Source organism: Anthonomus grandis, chromosome 3, assembly GCF_022605725.1.
Source record: "Anthonomus grandis grandis chromosome 3, icAntGran1.3, whole genome shotgun sequence".
Taxonomy (NCBI): domain Eukaryota; kingdom Metazoa; phylum Arthropoda; class Insecta; order Coleoptera; family Curculionidae; genus Anthonomus; species Anthonomus grandis.
Window position 1 is genome coordinate 28537652 of NC_065548.1, and position 12737 is coordinate 28550388.

At 31.0% G+C, this 12737-nt stretch overlaps 1 protein-coding gene across 14 annotated transcripts in view; it reads right to left on the reverse strand.

Moving 5' to 3' along the window:
- LOC126733697 (uncharacterized) overlaps positions 1-12737 on the reverse strand; it is a 43668-nt gene that overhangs the window by 9582 nt on the left and 21349 nt on the right. For 3 of the 14 annotated variants that reach the window (XR_007659818.1, XR_007659821.1, XR_007659822.1), the window contains exon 3: positions 11616-11902. The exons of 4 other annotated variants lie outside the window; for them this stretch is intronic. Coding sequence is in view for 3 of the 10 variants with exons in the window: in XM_050437075.1 (XP_050293032.1) it covers positions 11616-11766 (151 nt within the window). In the remaining 7 variants the exon portion in view is untranslated. Of the gene's footprint in view, positions 1-7327; positions 7462-11615; positions 11903-12737 lie in introns of those variants that run through there. 7 more of the 14 variants (XM_050437075.1, XM_050437074.1, XM_050437073.1 and 4 more) reach the window with 5 other exon arrangements.

Consider the following 12737-nt stretch of genomic DNA (forward strand, 5'->3'; position numbering starts at 1 on the left):
AAAATATAAATTATTGAGGTCTGCTCTAAAACCCGCTGCTATGATTTTACTTTATCCAAAACCACAGAAACTGCATTACGCCAGTTTGAAAATCAATTTGTGGCTGCTTTTGAGAATTTATTTTATTATTATTATTATTATTATTATTGTTATTATTATTATTATTATTATTATAGATTTCATGCCAAATGGCAATCACACTTCACTTTCAATGGGGAAACATTCACTTATCCCAGATATCAGAAGGATGAAGCTCTGCTGGAGTCCTTTCCATGTTATCGGACTCCGGAACTGGTTATTGGTTATAGTTATAACTATAATATTATAATATGATACCTTGGCTGCTGATAAGAGGTTTTGTTTTTCTGCGAGCTCTTGATGTAGTGTCTTGGTAACTAAATCACGCCGTTCTTTATATTTTGTTGGTGCAAAAGCTTGACATCCACCGGTGACATGCTGAATGCATTCCGTTGTCTCACAGCTATACCTACATCTGTTACTTGATCTTGGATAGCCACAAGAAACCGTTCAGTTTCGGGAAAAAGCTGTCGACATATCCTGGTTAAACCTTGTGAACATGCCTTCCATGAGGTGGTTTTCTCATCCAAATTTGTATTTTTTCTTGCTCAGTGCTATGTTGTATCTCAAGCTCCTGGACTTTAAGCGGTGTTAAGGCCTCTGCTTCACATACGGCACGATGAATGTATGACGTTTCAGCCTTTCTTAAGAAAAAGTAACACAAGTTCCTTATTTGCTGAATTAGCTGCTCCTCTATATCGGTGATTCCTCTCAAATGTCCGTTTTACTCCATCCTATAATACCAAAAGAGTAAGTTAATGAACTGACTCCATATGTATTAATAGCTTTAAATAAGTTTCTGCTATTAAGACTTGTTTTAAGAAGTCGTCGCATTCTTGTAGTAAACTTAGTAGGGAGCGCTTTCTTTATAAACCATAGAACTGGTTTATTCTTTGCGCCTGCTTTATTTCTTGTAGGATTCTTCTTGGTCCATAGCATTATTTATCTGACATTTTTTCTGTTTGAAAGTCACCTCGCAGTAGTTTACCCTTAATAATGTTTACAGTTCGGTACTTATCCAGTCCAAAAGTCATTCCTATATCATCAGAGAATTTTTCCACTATTTTAAGCATCTGATTTAGTTGATTTCATGTTGCTGCAAGACTTTTTAAGTCATCCATTTAAAGTAGATGGTTTACTTTTGTTAGTTCTCTATTATCCTTTTTTAGGCCAAATCCGTACCTAGTTGAATTGAGTTGGCTAGAGAGTGGGTTCATGGCAAGGCAGAATCAATGTGGACTGAAGGAATCTCCCTGGGATATACCCCTACGAATAGGAATCATATTAGTTCCAATACAGTTGGCACCTGTTTTATTGATGTTCGCCAAGATGGCATAGCAAATTCTAAAAAGGAAATTATGTGGTTATCTATTTTGTACAATTTAATAAGCCATTTATGTGGAACTGCATCAAAAGCTTTTCGGTAGTCAATGTATCCTGCGAAAAGGTTGCTCTTCTTGTTAAATGCCTGATTCCAAACTACGGAGTCGATAATTAGCTGTTCTTTACACCCCATGGCACCTCTAGTACATCCTGTCTGTTGAGTCGCTATAATGCTATTTTGGTCACAATCTCTGTACATACGTTCTGTAATGCAAGATGTAGTTAGTTTATAGAGTGTGGGTAAGCATGTTATTGTCCGATATTTATCCGAATCTTGAGTGTTTCGGCAGTCCTTAGACAAGAGGTAAGTGGTACCTTCTGTTAAGAAATTGGGCAAATTCTGAAGATTCATAAGCACGTCGTTTAGAAGGTCGGCCAGTTGTTGATGTGATGTATTCACCACAATTTCTTAATCCAGTTATAATAATAATAATAATAATAATAATAATAATAATAATAATAATAATAATAATAATAATAATAATAATAATAATAATAATAATAATAATAATAATAATAATAATAATAATAATAATAATAATAATATTAATATTAATAATAATAATAATAATTATAATAATATAATAATATATAATAATAATAATAAACAGAAATCTGTTATACTGAATACATGCAACATTGTTCGAAAGTTCCTAATTCTACCATAGCAAAATTCATCTTGCCTTCAGGCCGATGAAATTGACAACACCGCTATCAGCGAGCTATAACAGAAAAAAAAATATTAATAATTATTATTATTATTATAAATATTATAAATTATATTATAAATATTAATAATAATAACTGTTATAACTAGTACCTATCCACCAATTTTTATTCCTTCCAACCATCTTTCTTCCATAGTTCTTTCTCTTTTACTGTCTAATTTCTATAAACATTTTGCTCCTCACTAAGAGGTTTGTTCGTTGTTTAAATTCATATAATTACATATAGAAATGTACCTATACATATACACGACAATTTTTTTAAGTACGGGAATCTAGGCAATTAAATTTTATTTGAATTATAAATACATAGAAATTTCTTTAATTTTGATTTAAAAAAACTTAAACTTTTTGAATAAAAGATAACTTGTTAATATTTGAGATATACAGATTCGCTCGCCGCAAGGTCGAACCCCTATATGTGACTTTCTTGGTAAGTCTTAGAAAAACGCTCGGACACATCAATTTTAATTTATAGGGAAAAAACTTTTTATTAGAAGCATTAAAATACAGGATAAATTAAAAAATAAGATATTGCATTACACTTAAAGATTTTTAAACAGAAACCCCATTTTTCTTTTAATATTTAGAACTCCATGTAGTTTTTAGTAACTTGTATAGCTATTTAATTTTATATTAAAATTCTAGAAATGTAATAATAAGAAATTATATCTTAAGAATATTAATCAGAATAGTTTGCATAGGAACAAGAGTTTACCTTAAAATTAAACAACTCTTCGAATATTAAAAAATGGTTTCCGAAAATGCTGACCCACTTATTTACTTTTTTAGGATATTGCGAGTGTTACTTTTTGAAACAACTGTGGATCAGAGTTACTCAAATATTGACAGTTATGTCCATACAGCACCATGTACATACATAGAACATACGCTTATCCGATAAATAAATATTAAATAACAAATTTGCGTTGTTGATTATACGTTGGGATATAAGTTACTATTAGTTATTAAATTAGTTGGGACATAGAAAAAACTTCAACCTTCTATCAAAATCGTCGTCACGAAGCTCATGGACAAATTTTATTTTGTATGGGTGGAATTTATTGTTTTTTAAAATTCTTTGTATTATAGAGCGTGTAAGTCCTAAAGAAATAGCCAGTCCACAAGCCCTTTGAGTGTTGTCAAGTATTACGTATCCCGTATTTCTTACTGGTCGATTTTCGTCTTTTTAACTGATCAGCTATACATATACTTATTATTAATATGTTTACTAATAATACTTTCATTTTGGTTTTACCATACAGTTTTGATATTTCTGCTCTTTCTTGAATTGAATAAATAATGGCTTATCAATAATCATAACTACTAAGACAGTAATTTAACATAAAGCTTTTCGATGACATACGATGACATTGACTGATGTTAAGTGTTCTTGCTGGTATAATTTTTTTTGCAATATATTATAATCTCAAACTAGTTTTACCACTAACCAAATATCTTTATCTAAGTTTTTGATACAAGTTTTGCTAATGGCAAATCTTCAGGATAAAATTAAAATACTTACAAGTGACTTCATATACTATAACTGGGATAATTAATAGAGCGAAAAGAAGCAATCAGCATAGCTAAACAGAGTTTAAATGCTAACAAAACCATACAATTAACTATAAGAGATTGGGTCTTTATCCCTGTTATGGTTTTTTGATAACATCTAATTTTTGATCGTTATTAACTAGTTTAAGTCATTTTAAATGGTCAATTTCTACAAAGTAGCCAGTATTCTTCAACTAAACTTCACTTTTTCAAACTCTTCCGTATTTCATATGAGCTACATGTTTTTTTAATCTAACATGAAATGATCTTCTTGTTTGCTTTATGTACTTGTTATCACAATTCTTACAATTAATATCAAAGATGGACTTTTCATTGGTCATCATTTTATATTTAGTTTCTTAAAAGATTTCTTAACTTAGCTGAACCTTGATAGAACAGTCTTAGACCTAAGTCTTTAAAAAGTCTATCAAAGCCTTATGTCAAGATAGGATCATATTGTATTGCAACGAAAGTTTGCTTACTTTTGGAAATGTGGTACAGTTTTTAAGATTAATTTTAAACTTATGTCTTTTAATCAGCTTATCAATAATCCTATTGACATAACCATTGACCTTAGAAGTTGTTTAATTATTTATTTTTCTTTATTACAATACCTAAGAATGGAATTTGGGTATTTAGATATATTATATGGACGTGTCCGATCGTTTTCCCGGAAATACAGGGTGTCCCGAAATTACATCTTAATATTTTACCAGCCGCATCTTTGTCTAAAAATAAGACAAAAAGTCCATATACAGTATGGTTCAGAAGTGCATCGTTTTTAAGTTACAAGGGTGTTTTATGAATCATGTTAAAGATGGTTTTTTGTTAATATAATCCGAAACGCCTAGTTGTAATCTTTTGAAATTTTCAACATTTACTATTGGTTTTAATAAAAACTGATATTGCAACCATTTTTGCCAAAATGTATACAGGGTCGTGTAAAATAAGTGGTCTGTAAAGTTTAAATTGTTAAAACTTTTTTCTAGCAACTCCGTGATAATTTTGGTATTAGAATTGAAAAGAACAAACATTTTTACATAAAAAAGGTGCTTATATATGCATTTTTATTATATATATATATACAGGGTGTCAATTTGAAAACTTCCCACCCCTATTATCTCGAAACGGGTTAGGTTTTTATAAAATCGCTAGGACACGTCGATTTTATTATCGAGGGGGAACAATTTTTATGCAGAAATCACTTCGCCTCTTTCAACCCCCTACCCCCCAGAACCTCCCTCTCAAAAATCTTAAATGGCACTAGGGGTTGAGTGATACCTCATTTGAAAGAACTTTTTATTCTCTACATTTTGGCACCTTATTTTTTAAATTTGAGTGCTGCGTTGCCAAGTTAGGGTTATTTAAACATTGTTAAATTACTTATTATTAAACATTATTCCTGTAAGTGTTTTAAATACGTTGAAGCTATGATTTTTATTGGAACGTGTTTGACCATAAAGCGAACCGGTGCATTTCTCACTGAAAGTGTTTATCAATCCGACAAATTCTTTTGGTCATGAAAGATAAACATTTAATTTTTTTTCTTTTTTGTTTATTTTCGTTTGCAATGGAATTCGTCTCAATACAGTTCGATGATATGATCCGAAATTTAAAATAGTATTTAGTGAACTTTCCTACCAGTCAATGTCACTAGGTATTTAAATCAGTTAAAATTTATTTCGATAATTTGTGTGTTATTGTTAGTTACTATGGTATACACGCTTAGGCAAAGAATTGAAATGATTTTTATTTATGGCGAGCAAGGAAGATGCGCAAGAAGAACGGCAGAAGTTTTTAATAATAGAAATCCTAATTGTAATGTAAGTCACAGATACATTTTGGACGTAGTAGCTAAATTTAAAGAAACGGGTTCAGTTGGAAACAAAAAAAGGGCAAGTCGGCGTGTTTTAAACGAAGATGCTCAAGTAGAGATTTTGGGAACATTCGTTGCAGAACCCACCAATTCTCTCCGTACAGTAGCACGTCTAACTGGAATGTCACATGAAACTGTACGACGAGCATTACAGTTACATAAATATCATCCGTACAAGATGCAAATTTTACAGGAACTTCATGAGGACGATTTTGATAGGAGAATAGAGTTTTGCGAAATTATGTCCAACTTAATAAACACTCGTGCAATTGTGGTAAGCAACATTTGCTTCAGTGATGAATGTACCTTTTTCCTAAACGGCCATGTCAATAGACAGAATTGTCGATACTGGAGTGAGGACAATCCCCACATTTTCAGAGAGGGGTGCTACACAGCGGCCACAAAAATTAATGTTTGGGCCGGTATTCTTGAAAATGCTGTTATAGGACCGTTGTTTATTAAACAAAACTTTAACTGGAGAGCTCCACTTACACCTACTTGAAGATGTAATTGATCCTTTGATAACAACTGAACTGGAAAATCAAGTTGGTAACATTTTGCAAGAAAACGAACTACACTTTCAGCAAGATGGAGCTACGCCGCATTATTTTCGGCCAGTGCGGGAATGGTTGAATAACAGATTCCCTAACCAATGGATTGGTAGAAGGGGACCGATAGAATGGCCTGCTAGGTCACCAGACTTAACGCCGTTAGATTTTTTTTTTATGGGGGCACATAAAATCGGTTGTTTACAAAACTCAGCCTGATGATATCGAAGATTTAAAAAGAAGAATTACAGAGGCAAGTAGGGCTATTCTAGAAGAGGTATTTCAGAATGTTCGGGAAGAATTTGAGAATAGACTTTATTTTTGTTTGGAGAACAATGGAGAACACTTTGAACACCTCTTAAAGTAGATGTGTTAATAAAATAAATTTTAGGCGTGCTTTTGTAAAGACCAGAATTGTAACGGCTATGCAAATGTTTAGTAAAAATAATATTAACCTAAATAACATGTTTCAATGCAAATCATAGCTTTAACGTAATTAAAGCACTTACAGGAATAATGTTTAATAATAAGTAATTTAACAATGTTTAAATAACCCTAACTTGGCAACGCAGCACTCAAATTTAAAAAATAAGGTGCCAAAATGTAGAGAATAAAAAGTTCTTTCAAATGAGGTATCACTCAACCCCTATTGCCATTTAAGATTTTTGAGAGGGAGGTTCTGGGGGGTAGGGGGTTGAAAGAGGCGAAGTGATTTTTGCATAAAAATTGTTCTTCCTCGATAATAAAATCGACGTGTCCTAGCGATTTTATAAAAACCTAACCCGTTTCGAGATAATAGGGGTGGGAAGTTTTCAAATTGACACCCTGTATATATATATATAATAAAAATGTATATTTATAATACAAATGACAACTCATAGTTTCTGAAGATTTCAAGATGAATTAAGAAAATTAAATAAATAAATAAAAAAAAAACGAAAATTGATATGTATCTATTTTACATAAGTAAGTTGACAATAAAAAAAAATCATTATATATGTGCTTCCATATCATCCAGTTCATCTTTAATTTTTCATTTATTTTAGAGTACATTCAGTAAAAGGTCATAAATTCGTCGCAAAGTTCTTCAGGCAGCCGACCTTCTGCACATTTTGCAAAGATTTTCTGTGGGGATTTGGGAAACAAGGCTATCAGTGTCAAAGTAAGTTAATTAATTTTTTTTATTTAAAGTAAATTAAGTTTACAAAATATATAAATTTTTTAGGTTGTCAGACAGCGGTGCACAAGAAATGCCATGATAAACTTCTGGGAAAATGTTCTGGATCAGGACTAAACTCTGAAAACACAATAGTAAGTAGCAATTTAATTATTACTAAAAAATTATGTATTATCATAACAATTAGAAACATAATTTTCCATAGAGTACCATCAGTATTATACTTAAAAAACGTAGGATACATCAATCTTAATAATAGTTAATAATAATATAATAAACTACGATGCCTGTGTTGCCATCTCTGTATTGATTGAGTATAATATGTTGGATAAAACGGGATCGATCGTTAAAGCAGTATTCCATAGACGGTTTATTTTTAGAATACAGTTCTAATATGATTCGATATAGATGGCCCTAATAGGTTCATATATCCAGTTTTTCTTCTAAAGCGCTGTAATTAAGTGATTAAAATACTGTTTTTCTGTGAGATAAAAAAAAAATTTCCAGCATTTTACTCGCCATTGATATTCATAAATTTTAATTTAAAGAGCTGTGGTATATAAAATAGCAATTCTTTAAAAAACTTTGCTCAATATGAACTGCACAGAATCAAAAAAAAAAACGAAGCAAATATTTTTAAATGATAAAAATAAATATTAAATAATAAATATTTAAAAGAACTTTTAAAAGAGTGGGGAGATATAAAAAATCGTCCGAGAAAAATGTAAATAATTATCCTAGTTTTGTAATTATGTGATTTTAATGTTTGTATAGACCCTGCTTAGTCCCTTCTCATGCATCTTAATAGGCCCTTTTATTTATTGTTGAGATTTTAACTTTTGACCTTGCCAGTAGCACGATAGCTGGTTATATGTTGTGACGAAAACCCTCATTATATATCCCTGAAGATGGACATCTTATATGTCCGAAACATGTAGGATAGATGATTTTTAAATAAATTTAGTGGAGGATGACAGAAACAATTTTAGTTATCCTTTGATTTATTTTTAAGTTTTTTTAAATATATCTCTCATATTAGTCATATTAAAAAAAATTACCAGTTTTTATTAATTGCAAAAAAAATTTCTTTGATGGCTATAATTAAACAACCGCATTTTAAAAAATACTATTACTATTTTAGCAAAATATCAGAAATAAAAATACTAAATTTCTTTCTGTCAAATTAATTTAGGTTTGACTAAATCTAGTAAGATATGAATGTCCTATGTTTAATTGATTGGATAATTTACAAATTAGTAATAAATCTTAAAATTATTTAAAAAAAGTAAATTTTTTGTCAGCTTATTATAATGTTATATTGAAATGCCTCGTCACTAAAATGTTATTTTATTCAATTCGATTGGTTGCGAGTTTTGGTGACTATAAGGCCCAAAAAAACTATTTAGGCTAAATATTGGTGCCTTAAATTACAGTGTGAGTCTATACAGATTGGCGAATAGATCACTACAGAGGGCTGTATCTGTTGCGGCAAAATTTAAATAAATATTACGCGGTTTCGGTATAATATTTTTCTAATGCAGGAATTACATGTGTAAAAGCCGCATAGATTCGTAATTAAAATTTTTGTATGCTGTGCATTGCATATTGAAAATTAAAGCGTGGTTTTTATTAAAATAAAATATAAACTCTAATAAAAATAAAATATAAACATTATGAAAAAACATAACACAAAAACAAGTCTAAATAATAAACCTAACAAATAATTCTTTAAATAAAAGACTCAACAAGACCTCCTTCTTTAGCAAAACACAAGGTTAACATTCCACTTTTGAGGGTACTAAGTACGGAACTAAAAACTGCCAACTAAACTAAAACCATGCAATGGAAAAGACAAATCATCTGAAAACAAAATATTTTCCAAGAAATTTTCATTTGCACTAAAGCACTATAAACCATTTCTTCCCGCCGTTCTATCTCCTGGACCCTTTCAATAGGTGGTTCTTGAGGTTTGATATGACAAATTCTACATTCTTGGAGGCAAAAAGATGTCTCAAAATTTGACACCACATTTAAAATAATTGTAGCACAAGATAGACCGATTCTATTGTTAAAATTTACAAAGAATAAATCCTTGCATTCTACTTTACTATTCCGAATTGCCTCCATAAAACCATTTAATCAAGTGAACTTTTTGAGCAGGTACACAGCCATAATGATAAATATTTAAAAGAATTAAAATAATGCTTTAAGACTCAACAGTGCAGTATGTGTCAAAAATAGCAAATCAGATGATAGGAATCCGCCACGCTGCTTATCAACCAGAAAGTAAGCGACAAGCGGTGTTGCCATTTATAATACCAATGTGTAGTCTTCTATTCGCCAACCTGTATGTATATGCTAGGCTGGGTAAGCCATTGCTGATGGTTTTCAAGTAAACACTCATTCTTTTCGGTCTTCCTGATATTTTACAGGTTGATTTTGATTAAATAAAATAAAAAACAACAATCAATAAGTGATATATTTGTTTCTTGCTAGATCATAAACCAGGCCTTACACAAGTAAAAAACTGGTCGTGAGTCATAAGATATTTTTTAAAAACCGTGATTTTTGTTGACCACTTTTTTTGAAATTTCTATTATTTACCACCTTGCCGGATTTTTCTTTACTTAATTTATTAATTATTAAGAGTAAATTTATACCGTCTGCTTATTGATAAAAAGAATTTTAAGCGACAGCTTTTAAAATTAAGCGTTGGATATGCTGCGCGACAAGATGCGGTTTAGTTGGCTTAACCCTTGTCGGTTTAAGTTCGATGACAAAAGGAGATCTTAAGAGCTCGATATTTTTTTCGGATTGGATTGGGATAAAAAATGATTAGTTAATATATTAAGATAACAATCAATGAAACGTAGGTAAATATAGGGCCATAGGGTGACGATTTTATTAATTATACCGGAAATAATTTATGGCATATTTGAATATTACAGCGCTGTTTTTGCAAATATTGTAAGTTTTTGATAGTATATTATTTGCTTTCTATATGAATATAGGGCAAAATTTTCTATAGTTCGTTGAGGAACTATGATTAGAAGAAACTACGGAAGAATTATTTGATTTTGTTTGAGGACAATCTGTTAGCAAGGCTTATGGCGAGTTGTAGCTATATAAAAGCTGTTTTCGAATAATTTCAAAGGTTTCCACGACAATAAATCTATGATACAATCAATTATTGTATTAAAGTAATAAAAGTTGAAATACAATAATTCATTTATCAATAAAGTAAAATTATGAATCAGTAAACAGTAATTTAATTAATGCGCAAAATAATTATTAGCAAATAATTTATTTGCTTTAAAGCAAAAACGTCTCAGTTGCAGATTATCCCTCAAAGTTTGTCGGTCACTTTTCGAAACACCGTGTATACATAAAAACACAAGCTTATTTAATTGGATTAAATTAAAGAAAAATAATTATGTTTGTCAGGCTATCAATTTTAATGAAATATGTATCTTTCTTAATTAACTTTGCATTTCTTTGATCTCTCGTATCAAAAGATTTAATAGGAAGTGATAAAAATATTACCTATGAATTCCTTCCGAGCAATTTTGAAATACGCAGAAGTAACAATATTCATACGTGTAGCATTTATTTCTTCTTATTTATAGCTTTATTATTTATCTTTAATAATTGCGAAAAAGTAGTTTGCCAGCTCCCTCAAGACTAGCGTGATAACCGATAGCTGCTTGCACTTAAAACGTTGATGGTAGGTAAATGAGTCAAGTCGTGTCCAAGACTATCAAAATCACCCAGAAGTTCATTTAAAGTAACTAAAAGTAACTCTTGAATATTCTTTCTCGTTAAGTGAAATAAATTGACGAAACTTTGTTTTTGTCTGCAACGCGGGACTTTTTAAAGTTTCGCGAAGTTATCGCCGAACGAAGTTTGAAAGTTAAAATGAATACTATCTTATTTCTGCCTAACATCTTTTTGATTTGATTGAAAAGTTTTCGGATGAACATGATGGAGCGGCAGCAAGAGCCGTCGTTTGAAGTTTAATAAATTTTAAATGTTTACATAATTTATGGAAATCGCAAGTCGATTTGGCTTTCATTTTAGCGTATTGTTGAATACGTAAGCGATTTTATGACAAACTGATATATAGTAAGGGGTCTTAGGTTGCTAGTTACGTATTTCTGCTTTTACAATGCATGCAAGTAGCAGGCAACCTTCTTGAGCCTAATGTCATATTTAGTGCGAAATACCTCATTGTCAGTACATTATTATATTGTAATATATATATTAAAATAAAGTACCTTATTGAAAAAAACTAGCTCTGCCTTCCTTGAGTTAATTGGTTGAATTAGTTGATCTTCTAAATGCCACCACTTGTCCAATATGCATAGATCGCTGACTATTGGCTCCTGTAGTGCAGTAGCATCATTTAATGGTAGCCAAACATAATAACTAGAGTTAGACACAGACCTTTACTCTGCAGGAAAACTTTTGAATATTTAATGTCAAAAAATAATTCACCTTTTTCTATGGTCGTAAGGTATATGGATTTGCAAGTGTAATAACGAGCGAAAGTACGAGCCTCTCCCTGTAAAAATAGTAAGCTTCATAGGGTCGTTGGAGTGAAGTTTGTTGTAGTAGTTTATCTGTTTTAACAGATCCGTTATTAGGGCATTTACGGCTATTATAAAGAATTAAAGATGGCTGCAGGGTAAAGCTTATTTACGTGTCTTGCTGAACTGGGATCGATGAAACTGCTAATGGGAGCTTAAGTTAAGAAGTCAGCTCGATACAAGGAATCTTTGGAGGTAGACAGAAAATCAGTCAGCCTAAGCTGGGCTTTTTATTTGTTGCCCTAGACTGCGCCTAAAATACGTTAAACACAGCTAGTGACAGCTCTTATAATTGAGCTCTAGCACTTTAGAAGCCACTTCTACTCCAGGTTTTGCAGAAAGCCCAAACTATGGTACTAAGAAGAGAAAGAAAACGCACACCACAATCTACTCTATTACTCTTTAAAGGTTTTAATCAAGTCCCAAAATATTCTTTTAAGCTTAAATGCTTACTTTTATGTTGCAAAGTATGCTAACCACAGAAAATACTATTTCATATACCTATACAGTGCGGCACTTAATTGTCCCTCCCTTTTATTTTTTGAATGCGTCTATATAAAAATTTGAAATTTGGCATACATCATTAGCAACCTAAATATTACTATTTGGTCCATAGCTCATTTTGCATTTGACGACATTTTTATTTTCTTTGCTACACCTGTTCAGATGTAATTTGTTTGTAGGTGTGTTGTTGTTTGTTAAGTTTGTATATTTTTCAATATCAAAAAACAAAAAAAAACTAAAAAAAACAAAAAAAGATGAAAAAACAAATTATAGCTGAACAGGTGTAGTAAAGTAAATAAAAATGCG